At 37.4% G+C, this 19,316-nt stretch overlaps 1 protein-coding gene across 1 annotated transcript in view; it reads left to right on the top strand.

The window, feature by feature from the left end:
• The window catches only part of LOC120226093 (muscular LMNA interacting protein), a 251,072-nt gene that overhangs the window by 110,792 nt on the left and 120,964 nt on the right, over window positions 1-19,316 (top strand). The window contains exons 2-3 of the mRNA XM_039224298.1: window positions 2,269-2,424; window positions 6,033-6,425. Coding sequence (XP_039080229.1) covers window positions 2,269-2,424; window positions 6,033-6,425 — 549 coding nt within the window. The remainder of the gene's footprint in view (window positions 1-2,268; window positions 2,425-6,032; window positions 6,426-19,316) is intronic.

Raw genomic sequence — 19,316 nt, 5'->3', positions numbered from 1 at the left:
CTTTGTTCATTTTCTGTGGACACAAAGGAGGCTGTGTTCCTTCTCCTGTTCCCTTAACTTATATTGCCTGATTACTCCAGGACCTTGTTTTGCTTTCCTTCTCTCCTGGTTCTTTTCCCAAGTCTATGTTCAGGCCTATCCTACTCTATGCCAAGAGCGGGACCTCTTTGACTCTCTTCTCTCACTAACTCCTCTCAACTTTCCTCCTTACTCCTCATCCAGATTTCTAGGAAGAGAAATTTACAGCAGAGTCTTCTCTTTTTCCCTTTCATTTAGTCCTCGATTCATTGCTCTTGGCCTTCTGTGCTTGTCAGTAGCCACATGTATTTTAAAACCAGAGTTACCAGGGGCACCTGGGTGGCTCAGTCGGTTGAGCTTCTGACTTCAGTTCAGGTCATGATCTTGCAGTTGCTGGGTTCACACCCCCATTTGGACTTCCTGTTGTCAACACAGAGCCCGCTTCAGATCCTCTGTCCTTCTCCTGCTTGCACTTCCTCAAATAAATAAAACATTAAACAAAAACCCAGAGTTATATATCTAAACTTCTAATGTGACTACTTCATCTCTCAATCTACGGTGCTGTAATTGTTCTCTGCTGTCAATCAGACAGAATCCAAGTTTGATCTGTACCTCACTGCTGCTGCCCTTCCATGCTTTCACTCATCTGGTTTTCTTAGCCTGGTATATCCTTATCTTCCTCTCCCCTGGGACTTACATTTCAGGTGTTACCTCTTACAGAGCTTCCTAGATTGGGTAGGCAGGTACCGCTCATCATTTTTCCCTTAGTATTCTGTGCATCCATTTTTTTTCCTTCTTGTGTGTGGTCTACTGACTATTTCCTATTCATTATGGCATCCCTAGCTCCTTGAGTGCCTGCCACACAATGGATAGTAAACACAATCATTCTGTTGCAGCCACTCTGGATAACAGTATAGAGCTTCGTCAAAAAAACTAAAAATAAAACTATCCTACAATCTAGCAATTGCACTATTAGATATTTACCCAAAGGATACAAAAATATAGATCTGAAGGGATGCATGCACCCCAATGTTATAGCAGCACTATCAACAATAGCTAAATTATGGAGAGAGTCTAAATGTCCATTTGCTGGTGAATGGATAAAGAAAATATGACACACACACACAATGGAGTATTAACTCAGCCATCTAAAAGAATGAAATCTTACCATTTGCAATGACATGGATGGAGCTTGAATGTATTATGCTAAGCAAAATAAGTCAATCAGAGAAAGACATATACCATATAATTTCACTCACATGTCGATATTAAGAAACAACTGAGGGTTGTTGGAAGGGAGGTGGTAGGGAGATGGGGTAGACGGGTGATGGGTACTAAGGAGGGCACTTGTGATGACCACTGGGTGTGGTCTGTAAATGATGAATCACTGAAATCTACTTCTAAAACCAATATACTACCATCTGTTAACTAACTAAAATTTAAATCAAGTTAAAAATAAACAATCATTCCTGGGACGCCTGGGTGGCTTAGTCGGTTGAGCGTCCGACTTTCGCTTAGGTCATGATCTCGCGGTTCGTGGGTTCGAGCCCCGCGTCAGGCTCTGTGCTGACTGCCAGCTCAGAGCCTGGAGCCTGTTTCAGTCTGTGACTCCCTCTCTCTCTGACCCTCCCCTGCTCACGCTGTCTCTCTCTCTCTCTCCTAGAAATAAATAAAAATAAAAAAAAATAAAAAAAAATAAACAATCATTCTTGAATGAATAAAGCATGAATGAAAGAGAAGGTGTATCCTCAGGGATATACTTTGGTGTTCTAATCACCAAAAAAGCATTCTTTAAATTTTAAATCCATTTTTTAGTATTCTCATTAATGATGGGTGTTAGAAGTTTCTTGCATGGTTGATGATTATGAGTCAAACCGAACCTGCTAATCCAGGGTTAAATGGATAAAAGTCAATTTTGAAACAGACTAGATTCTGTGTTTGTGATGACCCTACTGAGGTAGAAGTGCCCTATAATATTCTAAGAGACCAACTAGCCAATCTACTGCCATTCCCTACAACAGGATCTTTCTGGGATTGTATTGCTTTCTCCAATAAATGGAATCATTAAAAAATGGAATCTTATCCACTGTGACTATTTTTATAGCTGTTTTCTTTGGCAACCATACACATGGCCACAGGATAATGGGCAATTTATTGAAATAACTGAGATAAATATTATGGCATTTAGCCAAAAAAGTCAAGAAAAACCCTTGACAGGACTGAAGGTCTAATTTATTACATGTCTCATAGGTCTCTTCTGGTGATTCTGAAGCCAAACCTCTGATCTTCACGTTTGTCCCCACTGTCAGAAGACTACCAACCCACTCTAAGTTGGCTGACACCTCTAAATTCCTTGTTAAAATTCCTGAGGAACCAAGTGATAAGAATCCAGAAACTGTAAATAGGGTAGGATTACTTTTATTCTTTTTTTTATATTAAGCAACTTTATAGTAAACATTAAATTGTCTATAATAATGACTTGGAAATCTGTGTGAATGTTTATTTCCTTTGCATAAAAAGAGATGTCTGTGAAATCTAAGGTTGACTAAAAATATAACTGTGTAATAGAAACCCAAATGTTATCATACCCCCACTTCTCTCTAATGCACTATTCTCAACTCTTGAGTTGACATCCTATTCTTTGCTATTCACATGACACATTCTGCTTCCTGGCACTTTCCCTTCTCCCAAATAATAAAAACTAAATTTCTTGAGAAGTTTGAATTTATCTTGATAGAAAATACAAAATAAAACTGTGAGGCATTATTCTTTTACATGTAACAATTTAGCAAAATTTAAAAAGTGTCATATCCAGTGCTAGGGGAGTTGTGAAGGTATTGGCATGCTCATGCTTTGCAGCTAGCTTTATGAATTTGGTGGAAAATCCTTATGCACAGTTGTAAAATTGTCGTCACATTTCAATAACTAACTCTTACAAATGTATTCTTGGGGTGCCTGGGTGGCTTAGTTGGTTGAGTGTCTGGCTCTTGGTTTTAGCTCAGGTCATGATCTCATGGTTCATGAGCTTCAGCCCTGCCTTGGGCTCTGTGCTGACAGTGCAGAGCCTGCTTGAGATTCTCTCTCTCCCTTTCTCTGTCTACCCATCCCCGGCTTGTTCTCTCTCTCTTAAAAAGTAAATAAATAAAGAAAAATAAAAAAATGTATTCTAAGGAAATAGTACAAAAAGGGGAAAAGTTTTATTTAGGAAAACAATTAGGGAAAAATAGTCTAATAGTTAACAATCAGAAAAAAATTAAAAATATAATACTTTACTTTCACAAAGTTATAGTGATTATGTAATTCCATGGAAAGTGTTAACTTTATAATACTAAGCAAGAAAAGAGGTTATGAAATTGTATTTATATGCTGATTATGTTTATCAAAAATGAGACAAAAATTGGAAATAAAATTAAAACAAACGAAAGCCCTGAAAATGACTTGTGTTAGCATGATGACAGTTTGGCTAAAAATACCCTTTCTCTTTATAATATATTTTAAGGGTGCCTGGGTGGCTCCGACGGTTAAGTGTCCAACTCTTGACCTCACCTCAGGTCTTGATCTCAGGGTCTTAATTTCAAGTCCTGCATTGGGCTCCATAATGGGTGGGGAACCTGCTTAAAAAAATGTATTTTAATACTGTGATTAGGGGATTTTGTGGTATTCTTGAGCCACTAAAAAGGGGCAAAGTAGTCTCATTCATCTTGTCCATATGAAAACATCTTATCTAGAAAGGTATAATATATCTGTTATCCTGAGATTTTTCAGTGCTACTGCCTTATTTCAAAGACTATTGGGGCCAAATTATTTCAGGGATATCCTACACACTCTAACAGTATGAGAGAGAGAGAGAGAGAAAGAAAGAGAGATGGGATATCTATATCTATATCTTCATCTATATCTGGGATCCTTTGTTATAGGTGCTATGAGCACTTGAGACTGTGGACATATGAATTAATCTTGGATACAAACTTCTAGAGCTTCCTGGGACATTGATATTTATTTGCTGATTGCACCGATATGCATACAACTATATCTTTAAAATATTTAAGATTGTTCCTCCTATGTTTTAAATAGTTCAGTATTATAATAGGACAGGGTAAATAACCCCTGATCATTCATATATTCAACCACTGTTTACTGAATGCATTATGTGCTTGGTGCTGTGGATTCTGAATTAATAAAGTCAACTCCTAAAACTTATTATTGGGAAGGCATACAGTAAACAAAGTGAAAAGCATACAATGAAATATCAGATATTGATAAAGCTGTAAAAAACTACATTAGACTAAAGGAATAGAGAATGATGAACTATGGCAGAAGGGAGTTATTTTAGCTCATTAATAATGTTTTCAAAGACTAGTTCAATTTTTGCCATCTTTTTCATTATTGTTACTTTTAATAATAATCAGCAATCTGTCTCTGAATCCTTTTATTTTTTTACTTTTTTAAAAAGTTTATTTATTGTGATAAAGAGAGAGCAAGCAAGCAGGGGAGGAGCAGAGAGAGAGGGAGAGAGAATCTCAAGCAGGCTTCACGCTGTCAGCATGGAGCCCAACTTGGGGCTCAGTCCCACGGACCGTGAGATCATGACCAGAGTCCACATCAAGAGTCAGATGCTTAACTGAATAAGCCACCCAGGTCCTCCTGAATCCTTTTATTTTTAATTTAAACTTCTTTCTAATTTGGGTTTTTGTTATTGTATAGTATTATAGTTTAACATGCGAAATGACCATTGTCAGAGAAATCCTAATCGGAAGCAATTTATGTTTATCTTGATTAAATCATCATCAGCTGAAAAATGTACAGGGGGTATATAAAATCACCTTTATAATTATATATAATCAGTAGTTTGACTTCTTTTTTAATACATATGACATGTATGCATATAATAGCACATGTTAAATTTACCACCACAGTTAAAATTTAGTTTATTTTAGTTTATTTAGTGTCTTTTTAAATTTTTTTTTAATTCTTCAGTAATTTTAGACCTAAAGAAATGTTGCAAAGGAAAGCATAGTAACCACAGCATGGTTATCAAAGCCAAGAAAATAAACATTGGGTCTTTTAAATACAATCATAGTGTATACTGCAGCTATCATTTTAGAAAAAGATGTTTGATAGCTTGATAAAGTTATCTTACTCTGGTCTTGTAATCCCTGTATGTACTCATAAAAAAATGGGTGGAAGAAGATTAGAATTACAAAATAAAATAGCAGTGAAAAATACTTCATACCAAAAATACTTTTTTTTCTAGTGTCTTATTCTTAAGTTCCTCCCAATTAGTTTAGATTGTTTTGTTTGAATACCTACACATTTGTTCCGTTTTTTTTCCTCTTAGACTTTCGGAAAGATTTGTACTATTTTAGAAACTTTAAATTGGGCTTCCTTTCTCTCCTGGTTTATACAGGTTTTCCCTGACCATTAACTAAACCCTTGACCAACCCCTGTTTGTTTCATGAATGTCTTCATGGGAAACATTGCTGTCACTGTCTCCTTTTAAGAAATTATGTCATGATTTATTTTAAAGCAGGCTTACTTGATATTTATTCTGAGCCTGAAGTTCTTTGGACGTGGACTAGGACAGAGAAGTGGCCTAGTAAAAGTAAATCATTAACTTCAGGGGTACCTGGGTGGCTTGGTTGATAAAGCATCTGACTTCAGCTCAGGTCATGATCTCATGGTTTGTGGTTTGAGCCCAGCATCGGGATCTGTGCTGACAGCTTGGAGCCTCCTTCAGATTTGGTGTCTACCTCTCTGCCCCTCCCCAGCTTGTGCTCCCTCTCTCTCTCTTTCTCTCTTTTAAAAATAAAAACAAACATTAAATTTTTTTTTTGAAAAAAAGCAAACCATTAACTTTAATCCAATCTCTCCTAAGTCAACCTGGTTTTTAAATATATTTTTAAAAATTCTTATCTTTGGAAATCATAAGTAGGTTAAACTTTAAGAGTACATGCAAAAAAAGAAGCCAGTGTCAAACCAATGTCAATGCTTTTATGTCTCTACATTAATTACAGTCTGATTCCAATGAGTACTTGACCTTGAATGCTGGGAGCCAACGGGAGAGAGACCAAGGAACGTTGATTTATCCTTCAGAGACCAGTGAAAATATTTCACAAGGAAGGGGATTCAAAGCAAAGGAACTTCAAGGAATGCAGCAAAGTGACCTTTTTAAAGCTGAATATGTCTTTGTTGTGGACTCGGAAGGGGAAGATGAAGCTACCAGCGGAAAAGGTGAACAAGGCCCCCCTGGAGGGATGGGCACCACAGCTTCTCGGCCCAAGTCTTTAGCAATTTCCTCCACTCTGGCCTCTGATGTGGTGCGTCCCAAAACACGAGGGACCGACCTCCAGGCCCCATCACATCTGGAAATGTCTCATGGGATTGCTCCTCCGCAAAAGCATGGGCAGGTAAGTTTTTCTTCTTCTCATATGAAAAAAAGAAAATGTTTACATATTCTTTATCCTAAGCTGTCCACAAAGGCCTTCCTGTTTGAAGCAAACAAAACTCTCAAAGAAAAAAATGATACTTAAAAAACCCAAATCTCAAGATCATAAATCATCAGAGTAAATATAGATAATTAATTCATAAGACAAAAAAGATTATATAATTGTACTGTGAGTTGGCTGAAGAGAAAATGTAAAATATTCAGCTGGAGTGGATCTGGGGGGATGTTATCTCTTACTTTTGAACAATTCTTGGAAGAGGCTGATCCTGGGACTTTCTGAGGAGAGAGTGCTGGGTTAGCTGGTTGCATCAAGCAACACACTTAAGATAGAAAAAGATCCTGTGGGAAGACATCAATTGGATATTAGACGTAGACATATTACTTTTAAACTGCTGAAAGAATAGTGAAAGGATAGGCAAGGAAATAAGAGTGTGTAAGAAAAAAGAATCTCATCTGTGTCTCTTATGGAGAGAGCCTATTGTAGTTCTGGAAGCCACCAGGGCAGGGCTTGTCTCAGTGGCATAGGGAGAAGATTCAATGCTCAAACTTAGTAGCAAAATTGAAGAGTTCCTTTAAGGAGGAGAACCTATTTAAGACCCATTTCTGTGATGGCAGGAAAGAAAGGAGGTGGATAGGGAGGGATTTTAAAGGGAAAAAATATGAAGAAATTGCCATTGGCTGGCTAATTGTTGTAATGAAATTATAAAATGATTTTGACAAGCCCTAGGTGAATGTCAGGAATGCAGAGGCTGGCTTTGGGAGTGGATAGTGGATGCAAAATTCTCCTTGATAAAGCAGGAGTCAGTATCATGATATCCTGTTCAGGATCTGTTAGACAGGGCACTTACAAGCATCTCAAAGTAGTTGGGAGAACATTTTTATTGGTGAGTTGGCCCTTTGGTGCTGCTAGGACCTACGCATAATTGTAAAGTAGTCATCTTATTTTGGGTGCCACCCTATCTTCATTTCTGCAGCGTTCACTGATTTCCTAATGCTGAATTTTATGTCAGTTTTATGTATCCAGTATCCTTAGGCTACTTTTTCCTGGTAGAAGACTCTCACTAGGGTGCCCCCATCTTGGTATACTGGACTAAAATATTTATTTCCTATCAAAATTTATTCTCAGAGTTATTGGAAATATTCTAATTATATAATTAAACATATTCTCAGTAAGCAGTGATAGGCTTAAATATTTCTTTCTTGCATCAGGAAAGATGATGGAATAACCAAGTTGTAGACTTGAGGGTTCCCGTAGTCAGGGGAGGGTAATTTGATGTGGCTCCTGTGAAGAAGAACATGAAAGCATGATGATAAAAAAATATAAGAAAACAATGAAAATATTCTTAATGAAACAACTTTTGGATTTTTGATTCATTCTTTCCCATAGTTTTTAGATTTATTTCCCTGAGTTGCTTATTTAAGTTGTTTTTGTGTAACCAAATATATAGATGTCAAACTATAGACTGAATACACACTTTGGGATCTTTTTTCCAAAATAGATTATTTTGAAGTAGGTTATAGTTCATGTTATCAAAGCTCCTAATGAAAAGGCAAAGTTCAACCTAATTCACTAGTAGTGGCTGAAAATTATGGTTACCACTAATGGAAGAATAGTGGACCTTGACATGTTTGAGAACGGCCATTGTTCCTGTTTCCATTTCCTGTAATAATCCATTTGAGTGATGAATAGTAGGACATCACCAAATAAAAATAAGATGAGATAAGGTAACTGTTACCCACAAGAGTTTACCACATAGAAATCCTCCGAGCACCAAAGAAGGCACTCAGAATTTTAACGTAGTCAGTCATAGAAGCAAAAACTCTAAAGAATATCCCTGATTGGATTACTTCATGCCAGCAATGTCAATTTTTAATCAGAAAAAAGTCATTTTGTGACTTTTATGTCATTTTTTAAATGACCATAAATTGGTCATTTAAGTGAATTTCTGGTCTACCTGGTAAAAATGAATCCATGTATAGAACTGTCTCTGTCTTCAAATTACCACTATTTGCAACAATTTATTAAGCTACCCTAAAAAATGCCTTCAGTTCCCAGTCTGGCTTTTTAACCTTTCCATAAACTAGCCTAGATGTCATTTTCTGTTCACATCTTGTACTTCTCTTCCTCAACTCTTCTGAACTATCATGAAAGTACACACTTCATAGTGTGTACTTTCCATCCCTGATCCCTCCATTCCTCTTTGTAACTCTTCTTTCTTCCACAGACCCATCTCCATTTTGGCCTAGATTACTTAACACTCTAAGCTCAGCTCAAGGAGTACCTCTTCCATTTTCCATAAAATCTCTTAGCCTTTTTAGAAAATCTTCTTTTCACTCTGTTGTAATGACAAATTATCTTCCTCAAGAGACAGAGAACAACTTAAGTCAAGGTCTATCTCATTTATTTCTCTGTTTCCAGCATTTAGTACAGTGTCTTTCATATAGGTGAGGTTCAGTAAGGTGTGTAAAAGGAATAAATACTTAAGTATTCACATCTTTGAAGTCCTTGAACAGATACTGACTCCTTCATGAAGTCAGCTTTTCTTCTCTGAGTCAAAATAAAGTCTCCCTCAATATGATTCTGATAGCTTTTTTTGTACATCCTTTTTTGAGCAATTACCCTGTTTCGGCGTGTGTTATAACTATTTAGGTGCATACCTTATCTCCCCTTGCAGATTGTAAAGTCTTTAGATGTACAAAGTCCATGTTAAATCCATTTTTATTAAACGGTTTGTTCCCTACAGTGATTACTATATTCTCATGAATATAGTCAATATAAACATTGGGTTGAATATATTTATGTCCCAAATACTTTCACTGAAGTGGCATGTTTAAATAAAAGCACATTGTGGTAAAAAATCACTAGACAATAAAAAAATTTAAAGTGTAAGTCAAAAGTAAAAATGCTATATAAAATAAGCAATTGAATTAAAATCCTCTCAAAATTCAGAAAGAAAAAGAAATATTTTAGAGTGTTGACATCTTGAATGTTGATGTAAAAGTCTAAGAATCGTCTAACCTAGGGATAGTATTAAGAGTTAACAGGGGCACCTGAGTGGCTCAGTCGGTTGGGCATCCAACTTCAGCTCAGGTTATGATCTCGCGGTTCATGAGTTCAAGCCCTGCATTGGGCTCCGTGCTGGCAGCTCAGAGCCGGGAGCCTGCTTCAGATTCTGTGTGTCCCTCTCTGCCACTCTCTAGCTCATGCTCTGTCTCTCTCTCTCCCTCAAAATAAATAAACATAAAACATTAAAAAGATTAACAGAGAGGTGAATATACACATAGCAAACAGAGTGGTTTGGCTGAAAGATGTATGATAAAGCCTGTAGCTGAGGCAGACAGTGGGAATAAAAAGAACTTACAGGGTAGAAGTTCACTGACTTTTTTTTTCATTGACATATATGGGAATAAAAAAGGATGAATGAAATTTGTAACCAGGGAAATTGGATAAATGTTGATATCATTGGTTGAAGGAAAAATAATAGGTCTTGGGAATGGATAGGAAGAGACAAGACATCTGATGTGGAGTTTGCAATGCCTTGGTTTCATGGCATGATATTCTCTAGGAAGCAACTGGAAGCATGAATCTGGAACATGGAAGAGGGATGGGAGATGAGATATTTGCCACATAAATTGATGAAAGTGGAGGTATTTACTCACGGAAAGAATGTAAAACAAAAAGACAAGATACAAGCCAGGAAAGGGGCACCTGGGTGACTCAGTCATTTGACCTTCTAACTCTTGATTTCGGCTCAAGTCATGATCCCAGGGTTGTAGGACTGAGATCTGTGTTGGGCTTCTCCCTGAGCCTGGAGCCTGCTTAATATTTTCTCTCTCTCTCTCTCTCTCTCTCTCTCCCTCTCCCTCTCTCTCCCTCTCCCCATTTCCCTGTCCCTCTCTCCCACTTGTGTGCTCTCTAACAAACAAACAAGATACAAACCAGGAAACGGCAAAATATGAAGGGCCTATGAAAGACTAGAAGCCAATGACAGAGACTGAGAGGGGACAAGGAAATTGCAGAAAGGGGTTTCATGTAATGAAAGCTGGAGGGACGTTCATCAAAAAGAATAGCCTATAAACAGGGTCAAATAAATAAAATGATATAAAATATTATAAATAATACATGAGGAAAAATAAAATACAAAACAAAATCAAATAAAATAAGGCTTTCAAAGCCGATTAAATCTGGGAATTAGAAGGTCATCTGATGACCTTAAGGAGAGCAGTGTGAGTGGGGTGTTAGGGACAGAAACAGAGCTAAGAAACGAATAGGTGGTACGGAAAGGAGGCCTTGCACTGAGAGATGGTATGGGAAAGCAGGAACAACAGAGGTAACATACTGGCCATGCTCCTCTAGGTATTTACTTGAAATCTTAAACCTTAGTTTCCTCATTTGTAAAATGGAGTAATGATATCAGCCTTCCTTGTGAAGATTAAATGAGATAATATCTGTAATGAGCCTAGAACAGTGCCTGGCCCATGGTAGGTTCTCAACAGGTGATATTCTATATTAAAAAGGTTGAGAGGGGCCCCTTGGTGGCTCCATTGGTTAACTGTTCAACTTTGGCTCAGGTCATGATCTAGCAGGCAGATTCATGAGTTTGAGCCCCACGTTGGGCTCTCTGCTGTAAGCACAGGGCCTACTTCTAATCCCCCCTTTCTCTTCTCCTCCCCTACTTGCACTCTCTCTCTCTGTCTCTCTCAAAAGAAATGGAAAATAAAGAAATTTGAGATGGCAGTGTGTTTTGGGATTCAGGATACAGAACTAGTAAGGAGGCAGAGGTTTTATATTGGTTCAGCTGTAGTTTTGGTGTAAGAACAGAGGAGAAGACATGAAAATTGAGGCCTGAAAATCTGGCAGGGGTTAAATAAAGGTTGCTCTTACATAAAAGTCTGTGAAATTAGGACACTGGCATACGTATTTATTAAGTACCTAGATTCTATGGATCTATGGAAAAGAGATTACAACAAACTATTTGGATAGGGCATTAGACATAGAAACTTTCCTTATGCCCCCAGGCTTTAATCTGCTCTCTGTTGTCAGAATCCCTGAGATCCCCCTGTGGTAGCAGGTTGTTTCCTCTGGGTAAGATCAACTGTGCCATTAGCCTAAGGGGGAGAGGAACTACATTAATGGGAAATCAAGTTGCTTTGACGTTTCCATCAGAAAGTTGATGGAGCCTGTTAATAGGAGTGTCTCCTGGCTTGTTGATGTCAGAAGTCAATTTTTTTTCTTATTAGCGAGGTAGAGACTGAACTGGATGTCAGAGTCGATCTTATCCCCTTCCTCTGCTCATCTTCACTACCCAGAGTCGAGAGCAGAACAAGAGGGGAGAGTCGCTAAGGGAGGTGAGGAGGCTTTCTTCAAGGAGACTGGGGGTCCTAGCATTCTTCGTTCTGTTCCTAAATCCCCTAAACACTTTGTTTCTTCATTCCTGCATGAAGGTAATTTGTTAGGCACAGGAGAGTAAGGGAATTAACTGTAAAAGATGGTGCCTGCCTTCAGGGGACTTGAAAAAGATGCGCCTAAAAATAACGACAATGGAAAGGAACACATTCTAGGAACAAGGGGAGGTTTGGGAGGAGGACGTTGAGGTCAGCCTGGACCATCAGGAAGGTTCACACTGTAGGAGCCGAATGTGAATGATGAATACAATTTTCTTGGCAGATGACTTAGAGCCTGGGCAGTTCAGACAATGGGAACAGGGAAGTACTAACCTATAAGGAGTGGGTTAGAAGAAGATAAGGGCTATGAAAAGGACTCAACAGAAGATAGGAATTAAAGTAGGAGACAGTGATGAAATAGAGGACACAGATAAAACAGCTTTAAAAAGGAGGGAGTGGTGGGAAGTCAGATTCTATAGAGAAATCAGAAATGATAAGGCATTTCTTTTGCCCTAGTGTCTCTTGGGCATAGGAAAATATAAATCACTGTAGACATTGGTGATAACAGTTTCTGTGGAAGAGTAGGGGGTAAAAGCTGGGTAGAGGTCGTTGGGAAGTGTATTAGTTTTCTAATGCTGCATAGCAGATGACCATAAATTTATCTGCTTTAATAAAACACCTATTTATTTTCTCAAGGTTTCCGTAGAGCAGTTTTGTGCACATGTGAATTGGTTCCTTGCTCAGGGCCTCCTGAGTTTGAAGTTAAGTTGTCAGGTGCACCCTCATCTGGAGGCCCTACAAGGAAAGGATCTGCTCCTAAACTCCCTCTTGTTATTGGTAGAATTTGTTTCCTAGAGGCTGTAGAATTCATGGCAGCTTGCTTCTTAAAGCTGGCAGTAGAAAAAGCAAATCTCTGATACTGTAATCTCTAAACTTTTGACCCTCTTTTAAGGAGGTCATTTGGGACCCATCTGTTAAGTGTTAAGCATCTGACTCTTGGTTTCAGCTCAGGTCATGATTTTATGGTGTCCCAAGTTCGAGCCCCACCATCAGATTTCATCCTGACAGTGCAGAGCCTGGTCGGTATTCTCTATCTCCCTCTCTGTTTCTACCCCTCTCCCACTCGTGCTGCCTCTGTCTCTCTCAAAATAAATAAATAAACTTAAAAAATTAAAGAGCTCACTTAATGAGGTCTTGCTTACACAGGACATGCTGCTGATTAATTGAAGTCATCTGACCAGGGACTTTAATTACATCTGCAAAATGCCTTCACCTTTGCCAGGTGAAGAAGCAAAGTCATGGATTCTGCTCCTTCAAAGAAAAGAGGAGGGGATTAGAAAAGGGTGGAGGGGCGCCTGGGTGGCTTAGTCGGTTGAGCGTCCGACTTTCGCTTAGGTCATGATCTTGCGGTTCGTGGGTTCGAGCCCCACGTTGGGCTCTGTGCTGACTGCCAGCTCAGAGTCTGGAGCCTATTTCAGAGTCTGTGTCTCCCTCTCTCTCTGACCCTCCCCTGTTCACACTGTCTCTCTCTCTCCTAGAAAAAAAAAAATTAAAAAAATGTTTTTTTTTAAAAAAAGAAAAGGGTGGAGTTCTTTAGGAAGTCTCTTTAAGGTGCATTGGGTGAAGTAAGGAAATCAATACAGTGATTGGTACAGCTGTCAGAAGAAAACAATATGGGTCTGAAATGAAGGGATACACAGGATCCGCAAAAATCTTGGTACATGTGTGTGCACACGTGTTTATCAGTTAGCATTTGCTGCATAACAAATCAAGCCAAAATGTAGTGTTTTCCAACAGCAAGTATTTATTTGGCTCAAATATCTGCAGGTCAACAACCTGGCTGTGTTCAGGTGGGTGGTTCTGTATATCTGTGGGAGGGTCAGCTTATCTTCGTTGTGGTTCACCTGTCTGCAATTGGCTGCTAGGTCAGCTGGTAGCTGGTTAGCTGAGATGTGGTCTTGTATCCTCTAGTAGATCAGCCAGTGTGCGTTCACATCATGGTGATGTTCTGTTCTCATCAAGCCAGTAAGCTCCAAGGCACTTGTGCCTTTCAAACCATTGCTTCTTTGTAGGATAACCATTGCCCGTATTTGCTAATGTCCCACTGGCCAAAGCGAGTCGTAAGGCCAGTTATGGACGAGGGAGAGAAGGACTTTGCCTTTTTTATGAAAAGAATAGAGAATCTGGGGCATTTTTATAATCTCCCACATAATATTTATTACTATGTTTTTAAAGTTTGGAGGCATTCTACTTTGTATTTATGAGACAAATGAGACAGCTAATAAAAAGAAAAAGGATGGCTACGTAGCACATGGGGCATAACTGATGAAATAAGATTCCTAAGAAGGCAAGAGCTGCTGTGATTCAGAGTACATAGGGAAAATTTACCTTTTAAAAAATGAAAAGTCAACATTTTCCCTTAGAAGGAAGGAAAAAGAATAAGAATAGATATAGAAAACAATATATTTTCCTGTTAATCTCAGTGTTCTTGGAGAAAGTGAATCTAGGTCATCTATTGAGTACAACAAGGTGAGTGTTGAGAACAGGGTTTATGTAGAGTGTTAACTTTTGGAACACCTGTTGTTTAGGGCAGGATGGGAAGCTGAGAACAAAACAAAAGAAAAAAAAAACAGACAAGAAAAGACTGAGAGGTACAGAGCCCAGCTGAGACCTTAACTTTATGATACCAGTCTCCAGTGCCTTCTAGTTCCTATGAGAGAAAGAGGTCCCACCTCTGCACAAGTGCAGGCAATTCAGCTCCACTCTTAGCTGGTGCCTGTGTAAGGAACACGTTCCTACAAGTGCAGTGGCCCTGCCAATCAAAAGGGTTGTGTTATTTTTTATTTCTTTTTATCTTCATTCTTTTTTTAAAAAATTCCAGGATAATTGATATGCAGTGTTATATTAGCTTTGGGTGAGCAATGTAGTGGTCCTACAATTCTACACATTACTCAGAGCTCATATGTACTCTTAATCTCCTTCATCTATTTCACCCATCCCCCAGTCCCCCACCCCCACTTTCTCCCCTCTGGTAACCATTAATTTGTTCTCTACAGTTCAGAGTCTTTTTTCTAATTATGTCTTTTTTTCTTTGTTGTTTTGTTTCTTGAAACATATGAGTGAAACCATATGACTGACTTATTTCACTTAGTATTATACCCTCTGGATCCGTCCATGTTGTTGCAAATGGCAAGATTTCATTCTTTTTTGTGGCTGAGTAATATTCCATTCTGTGTGTGTGTGTGTGTGTGTGTGTGTGTGTGTGAGAGAGAGAGAGAGAGAGAGAGAGAGAGAAAGAGAGAGAGAGAGAGAATACACACACATACCCCCTCTTCTCTATCCATTCATTTATCAGTGAACATTTGGGCTGCTTCTCTAATTTGGTTATTATAAATAGTGCTGCAATAAACATAGGTGTGCATTTATCTTTTCCATTTAGTGTTTTAATTTTCTCTGGGTAAATAACCAGCAGTATTATTACTGGATCATATGGTAATTTTATTTGTAAGGTTTTGAGGAACTTTCATACTGTTTTCCACAGTGGCTGCACCAGTTTGCATCTCTACCAACAGTGCATGAGAGTTCCTTTTTCTCCAATCCTCGCCAACACTTCTTTTTTCTTGTGTTTTTGGTTTTAGCCATTCTATTAGGTATGAGGTGATATGTTATAGTGATTTTGATTTGAATTTCCATGATGATGATTGATGTTGAGCATTTTTTCATACATCTGGATACATTGGAACAATGTCCGTGCATGTCTTCTGCCCATTTTTAATTGGATTATTTGGGGGTTTTTTGTTTGTTTGTTTTTTGTTTTTGTTTTCTTCTTTTCTCTTTTTTTTTGGTGTTGGGTTGTATAAGTTCTTTACGTATTTTTGATAATAAACTTCTATCAGATATATCATTTGCAATTATATTCTCCCATTCCATAGGCTTTCTGTTAGTTTTGTTGATTATTTCTCTTGCTGTGCAGAAGCTTTTTGTTTTTATGAAGTCCCAATTGTTCATTTTTGCTTTTATTTCCCTTGCCTCAAGAGATAAATATAGAAAAATGTTGCTATGGCCAATGCCAGAGTAATGACTACTTGTGCACTCTTCTAGAATTTTTATGGTTTGGGGTCATTAACTCATTTTAAGTTAATTTTGTGTAGGTGTGAGAAAGTGTCCAGTTTCATTCTTTTGCATGTAGCTGTCCTGTTTTGCAAACACCATTTCCTGAAGAGACTGTCTTTTTCTCACTTTACATTCTTGCCTCTTTTGTCGAAGATCTATTGACCATGTAATAGTGGGTTTATTTCTGGGCTCTCTATTCTGTTCTATTAAATTTATGTGTCTATTTTTGTGCTAGTGCCACAGTTTTGATTACTACTGCTTTGTAGTATATCTTGATATCTGAGATTGTGATACTTCTGGTTTTTTCTTCATTTTTAATATTGCTTTGGCTATTCAGGGTCTTTTGTGGTTCCATACAAATTTTAAGATTATTTGCTCTAGTTTTGTAAAACATGCTATTGGTATTTTGTTAGGGATTGCATTAAATCTGTAGATTGTTTTGGATATTGCAGACATTTTAACAATATTTGTTCTCCAAACCCATGAGCGTGGAATGTCTTTCCATTTCTTTGCTTCATCTCACTTTCTTTTATCACTGTTTGATAGTTTTCAGAGTACAGGTTTTTCACCTCCTTGGTTAAGTTTATTCCTTGGTATTTTATTATTTTACTTTTCTTTTCTTTTTAAAAATTTTTTAATGTTTATTTATTTTTGAGAGACAGCACACACGCGCGAGCAGGGGAGGGGCAGAGAGAGACGGAGACACAGAATCTGAAGCAGACTCCAGGCTCTGAGCTGTCAGCACAGAGCCCAACACGGGGTTTGAACTCACGAACTGCAAGATCATGACCTGAGATGAAGTTGGATGCTTAACTGACTGAGCCTCCCAGGCACCGCTAGGATATTCTATATAGAGTATTATGTCATCTGTAAATAGTAAAGATTTTACTTCTTCCTTACCAGTTTGGATGCCTTTTTATTTTTTTTTATTGTTGTCTGATTGCTGTGGCCAGGACTTACAGTATTGTGTTGAATAAAAGTGGTATGAGTGAACATCCTTGTCTTGCTCTTGACTTTAGAGAAAAAGCTCTTAGATTTTCACTATTGAGTATGATATTGACAGTGGGCTTCTCATATCCATATATGGATATTAGTATGTTGAGGTATGTTATCTCTAAGCAAATTTGTTGAGGATTTTTTATCATGAATAGATGGTATACTTTGTCAAATACTTTATCTGCATGTGTTAAAATTATCATATTATTGTTTTATCCTGTCTCTTGTTGATGTGATGTATCATATTCACTGTTATGCAAATTTTGAACCACCCTAGCATCCCAGGAATAAATCTCACTTGATTGTGGTGAATGATTTTTTAATGTATGGTTTGCTAATATTTTGTTGAAATTTTTTGAATCCATTTTCAACAGATATACTCTCATAGTTTTCTTTTTTTGATTTTGGTATCAGGGAAATGCTGGCCTCTGGATAAATTGGGAAGCTTTCTTTCCTATTATATTTTGACTTATTTGAGAAAAACGGGTATTAACTCTTCTTTAAATACTTGGTTGAATTCACCCGTGAAGCTATCTGATCCTGGACTTGTGGTTGTCGGTAGTCTTTTAAATTCCCAATTTACTTTCATTGCTGGTAATTGGTCTGTTCAAATTTTCTACTTCTTCCTGATTTAGTTTTGGGAGTTTATATGTTTCTAAGAATTTTATTCATTTCTTATAGGTAGTACAATTTGTTGGCAAATAATGTTTTATTATATTCTCTTAAAATTGTATTTCTGTGCTGTTTATTATTTCTTCTTTTTCATTGATGACTTTATTGTTTTTTCTTGATGTGTCTGGTTAAAGGCTTATCAATTTTGTTAATCCCTTAAAAGAACTGCTCCAGATTTCATTGATTTGTGCTATTTCATTCATTAGTTTTTATGTCATTTGTTTCTGCTAATCTTTATTATCTCCTTCCTTCTACAGTTTTGGGGGTTTATTCTTATCTTTCTGGCTTTTTTAGTTATAAGGTTAGGTAGTTTGAGATTTTTATTGCTTCTTGAGGTCAGCTTGTATTGCTATAAACTCCCCTCTTATAATAACTTTTGCTGGGGTGCCTGGGTGGCTCAATAGTTAAGTGTCTGACTCTTGATTTTGACTTAGGTCATGATCTCATGGTTTATGAGATTGAGATTGAAAGCCCTGCATTGGGCTCCGTGCTGACAGTTTTTATATTGTCTCTCTTCCCTTCTCTCTGTACCACCTCTGTTTACGTTCTCTCTCTCACAAAATAAATGAATAATTTTTTTGGAAAAAGAACAGCTTTTGCTGTAGCCCACAGATTTTGAACTCCTGCATTTCATTTTCATTTGTTTCAATGTATTTTTGTATTTTCTCTTTGATTTCTTGGTTGATACATTCATTGTTTAGTAGCATGTTATTTAACCACAATGTATTTGTATTCTTTCCAGATTTTTCTCTTTTCATAACATTGTGGTCACAAAAGATGCATGATATGACTATGACCTTTTTGTATTTGTGGGGACTCATTTTATGGCTCCTAGTGCGTTATTCTGGAGAATATTCCATGGGCACCTGGAAGCAATGCATTTTGCTATCTTAGGATGGAGTGCTCTGAATTTACCTGTTAGATCCATGTGGCCCAATATATCATTTAAAGCCACGATTTCCTTGTTGATTTTCTGTTTGGATAATCTGTCCATTGATGCAAGTGGGATGTTAAAGTCCCCTACTATTATTGTGTTACTACTGATTACTTCTTTTATGTTTGTATTAGCTGCTTTATATATTTGGGTGCTTCATGTTGGGTGCATATTTACCATTGCTATATATTCTTGTTTGTTCCTTTTATGATTATACAGTGTCCTTCCTTGTCTCTTGTTAACAGTGTTTGTTTTAATGTTTATTTTGTTTAAGTATTGCTACTCCAGCTTTCTTCACTTCCATTTACATGATAAACGCTTTTCCATCCCTTCACTTGCATTCTGCATGTGTCTTTAGGAATAAGATGAGTCTCCTGTAGGAAGGATATTGATCGACTTTGCTTTTTTTAATCCATTCCATTACCCTATGTCTTTTGATTGGAGTGTTTAGTCCATTTACATACAAAATAATTTTGATAGATATGTACTCATTGCCATTTGTTAGTTGTTTTATGGTTGTTTTTTGTAGTTCTTTTCTGCTTTCTTCCCTTGCTCTCTTCTCATGGCTTGCTGGTTTTCTTTACTGATATGCTTGGATTCCTTTCTCTTTATTTATTTATTTTTTTGCATATGTATTATCAGTTTTTTAATTCTTTATACAATTAGAATTCTATAGAATATCTAATACATATAACAGTCTATATTAATATGATGGCTTAAATTTGTCCCCATTGCAAAAGTGCTAAATTTCTT

This window comes from Hyaena hyaena, unplaced genomic scaffold (genome assembly GCF_003009895.1).
Source record: "Hyaena hyaena isolate Hyena2069 unplaced genomic scaffold, ASM300989v1 scaffold_1583, whole genome shotgun sequence".
Taxonomy (NCBI): Eukaryota; Metazoa; Chordata; class Mammalia; order Carnivora; family Hyaenidae; genus Hyaena; species Hyaena hyaena.
This window is presented reverse-complemented; position numbering and strand designations above follow the sequence as displayed.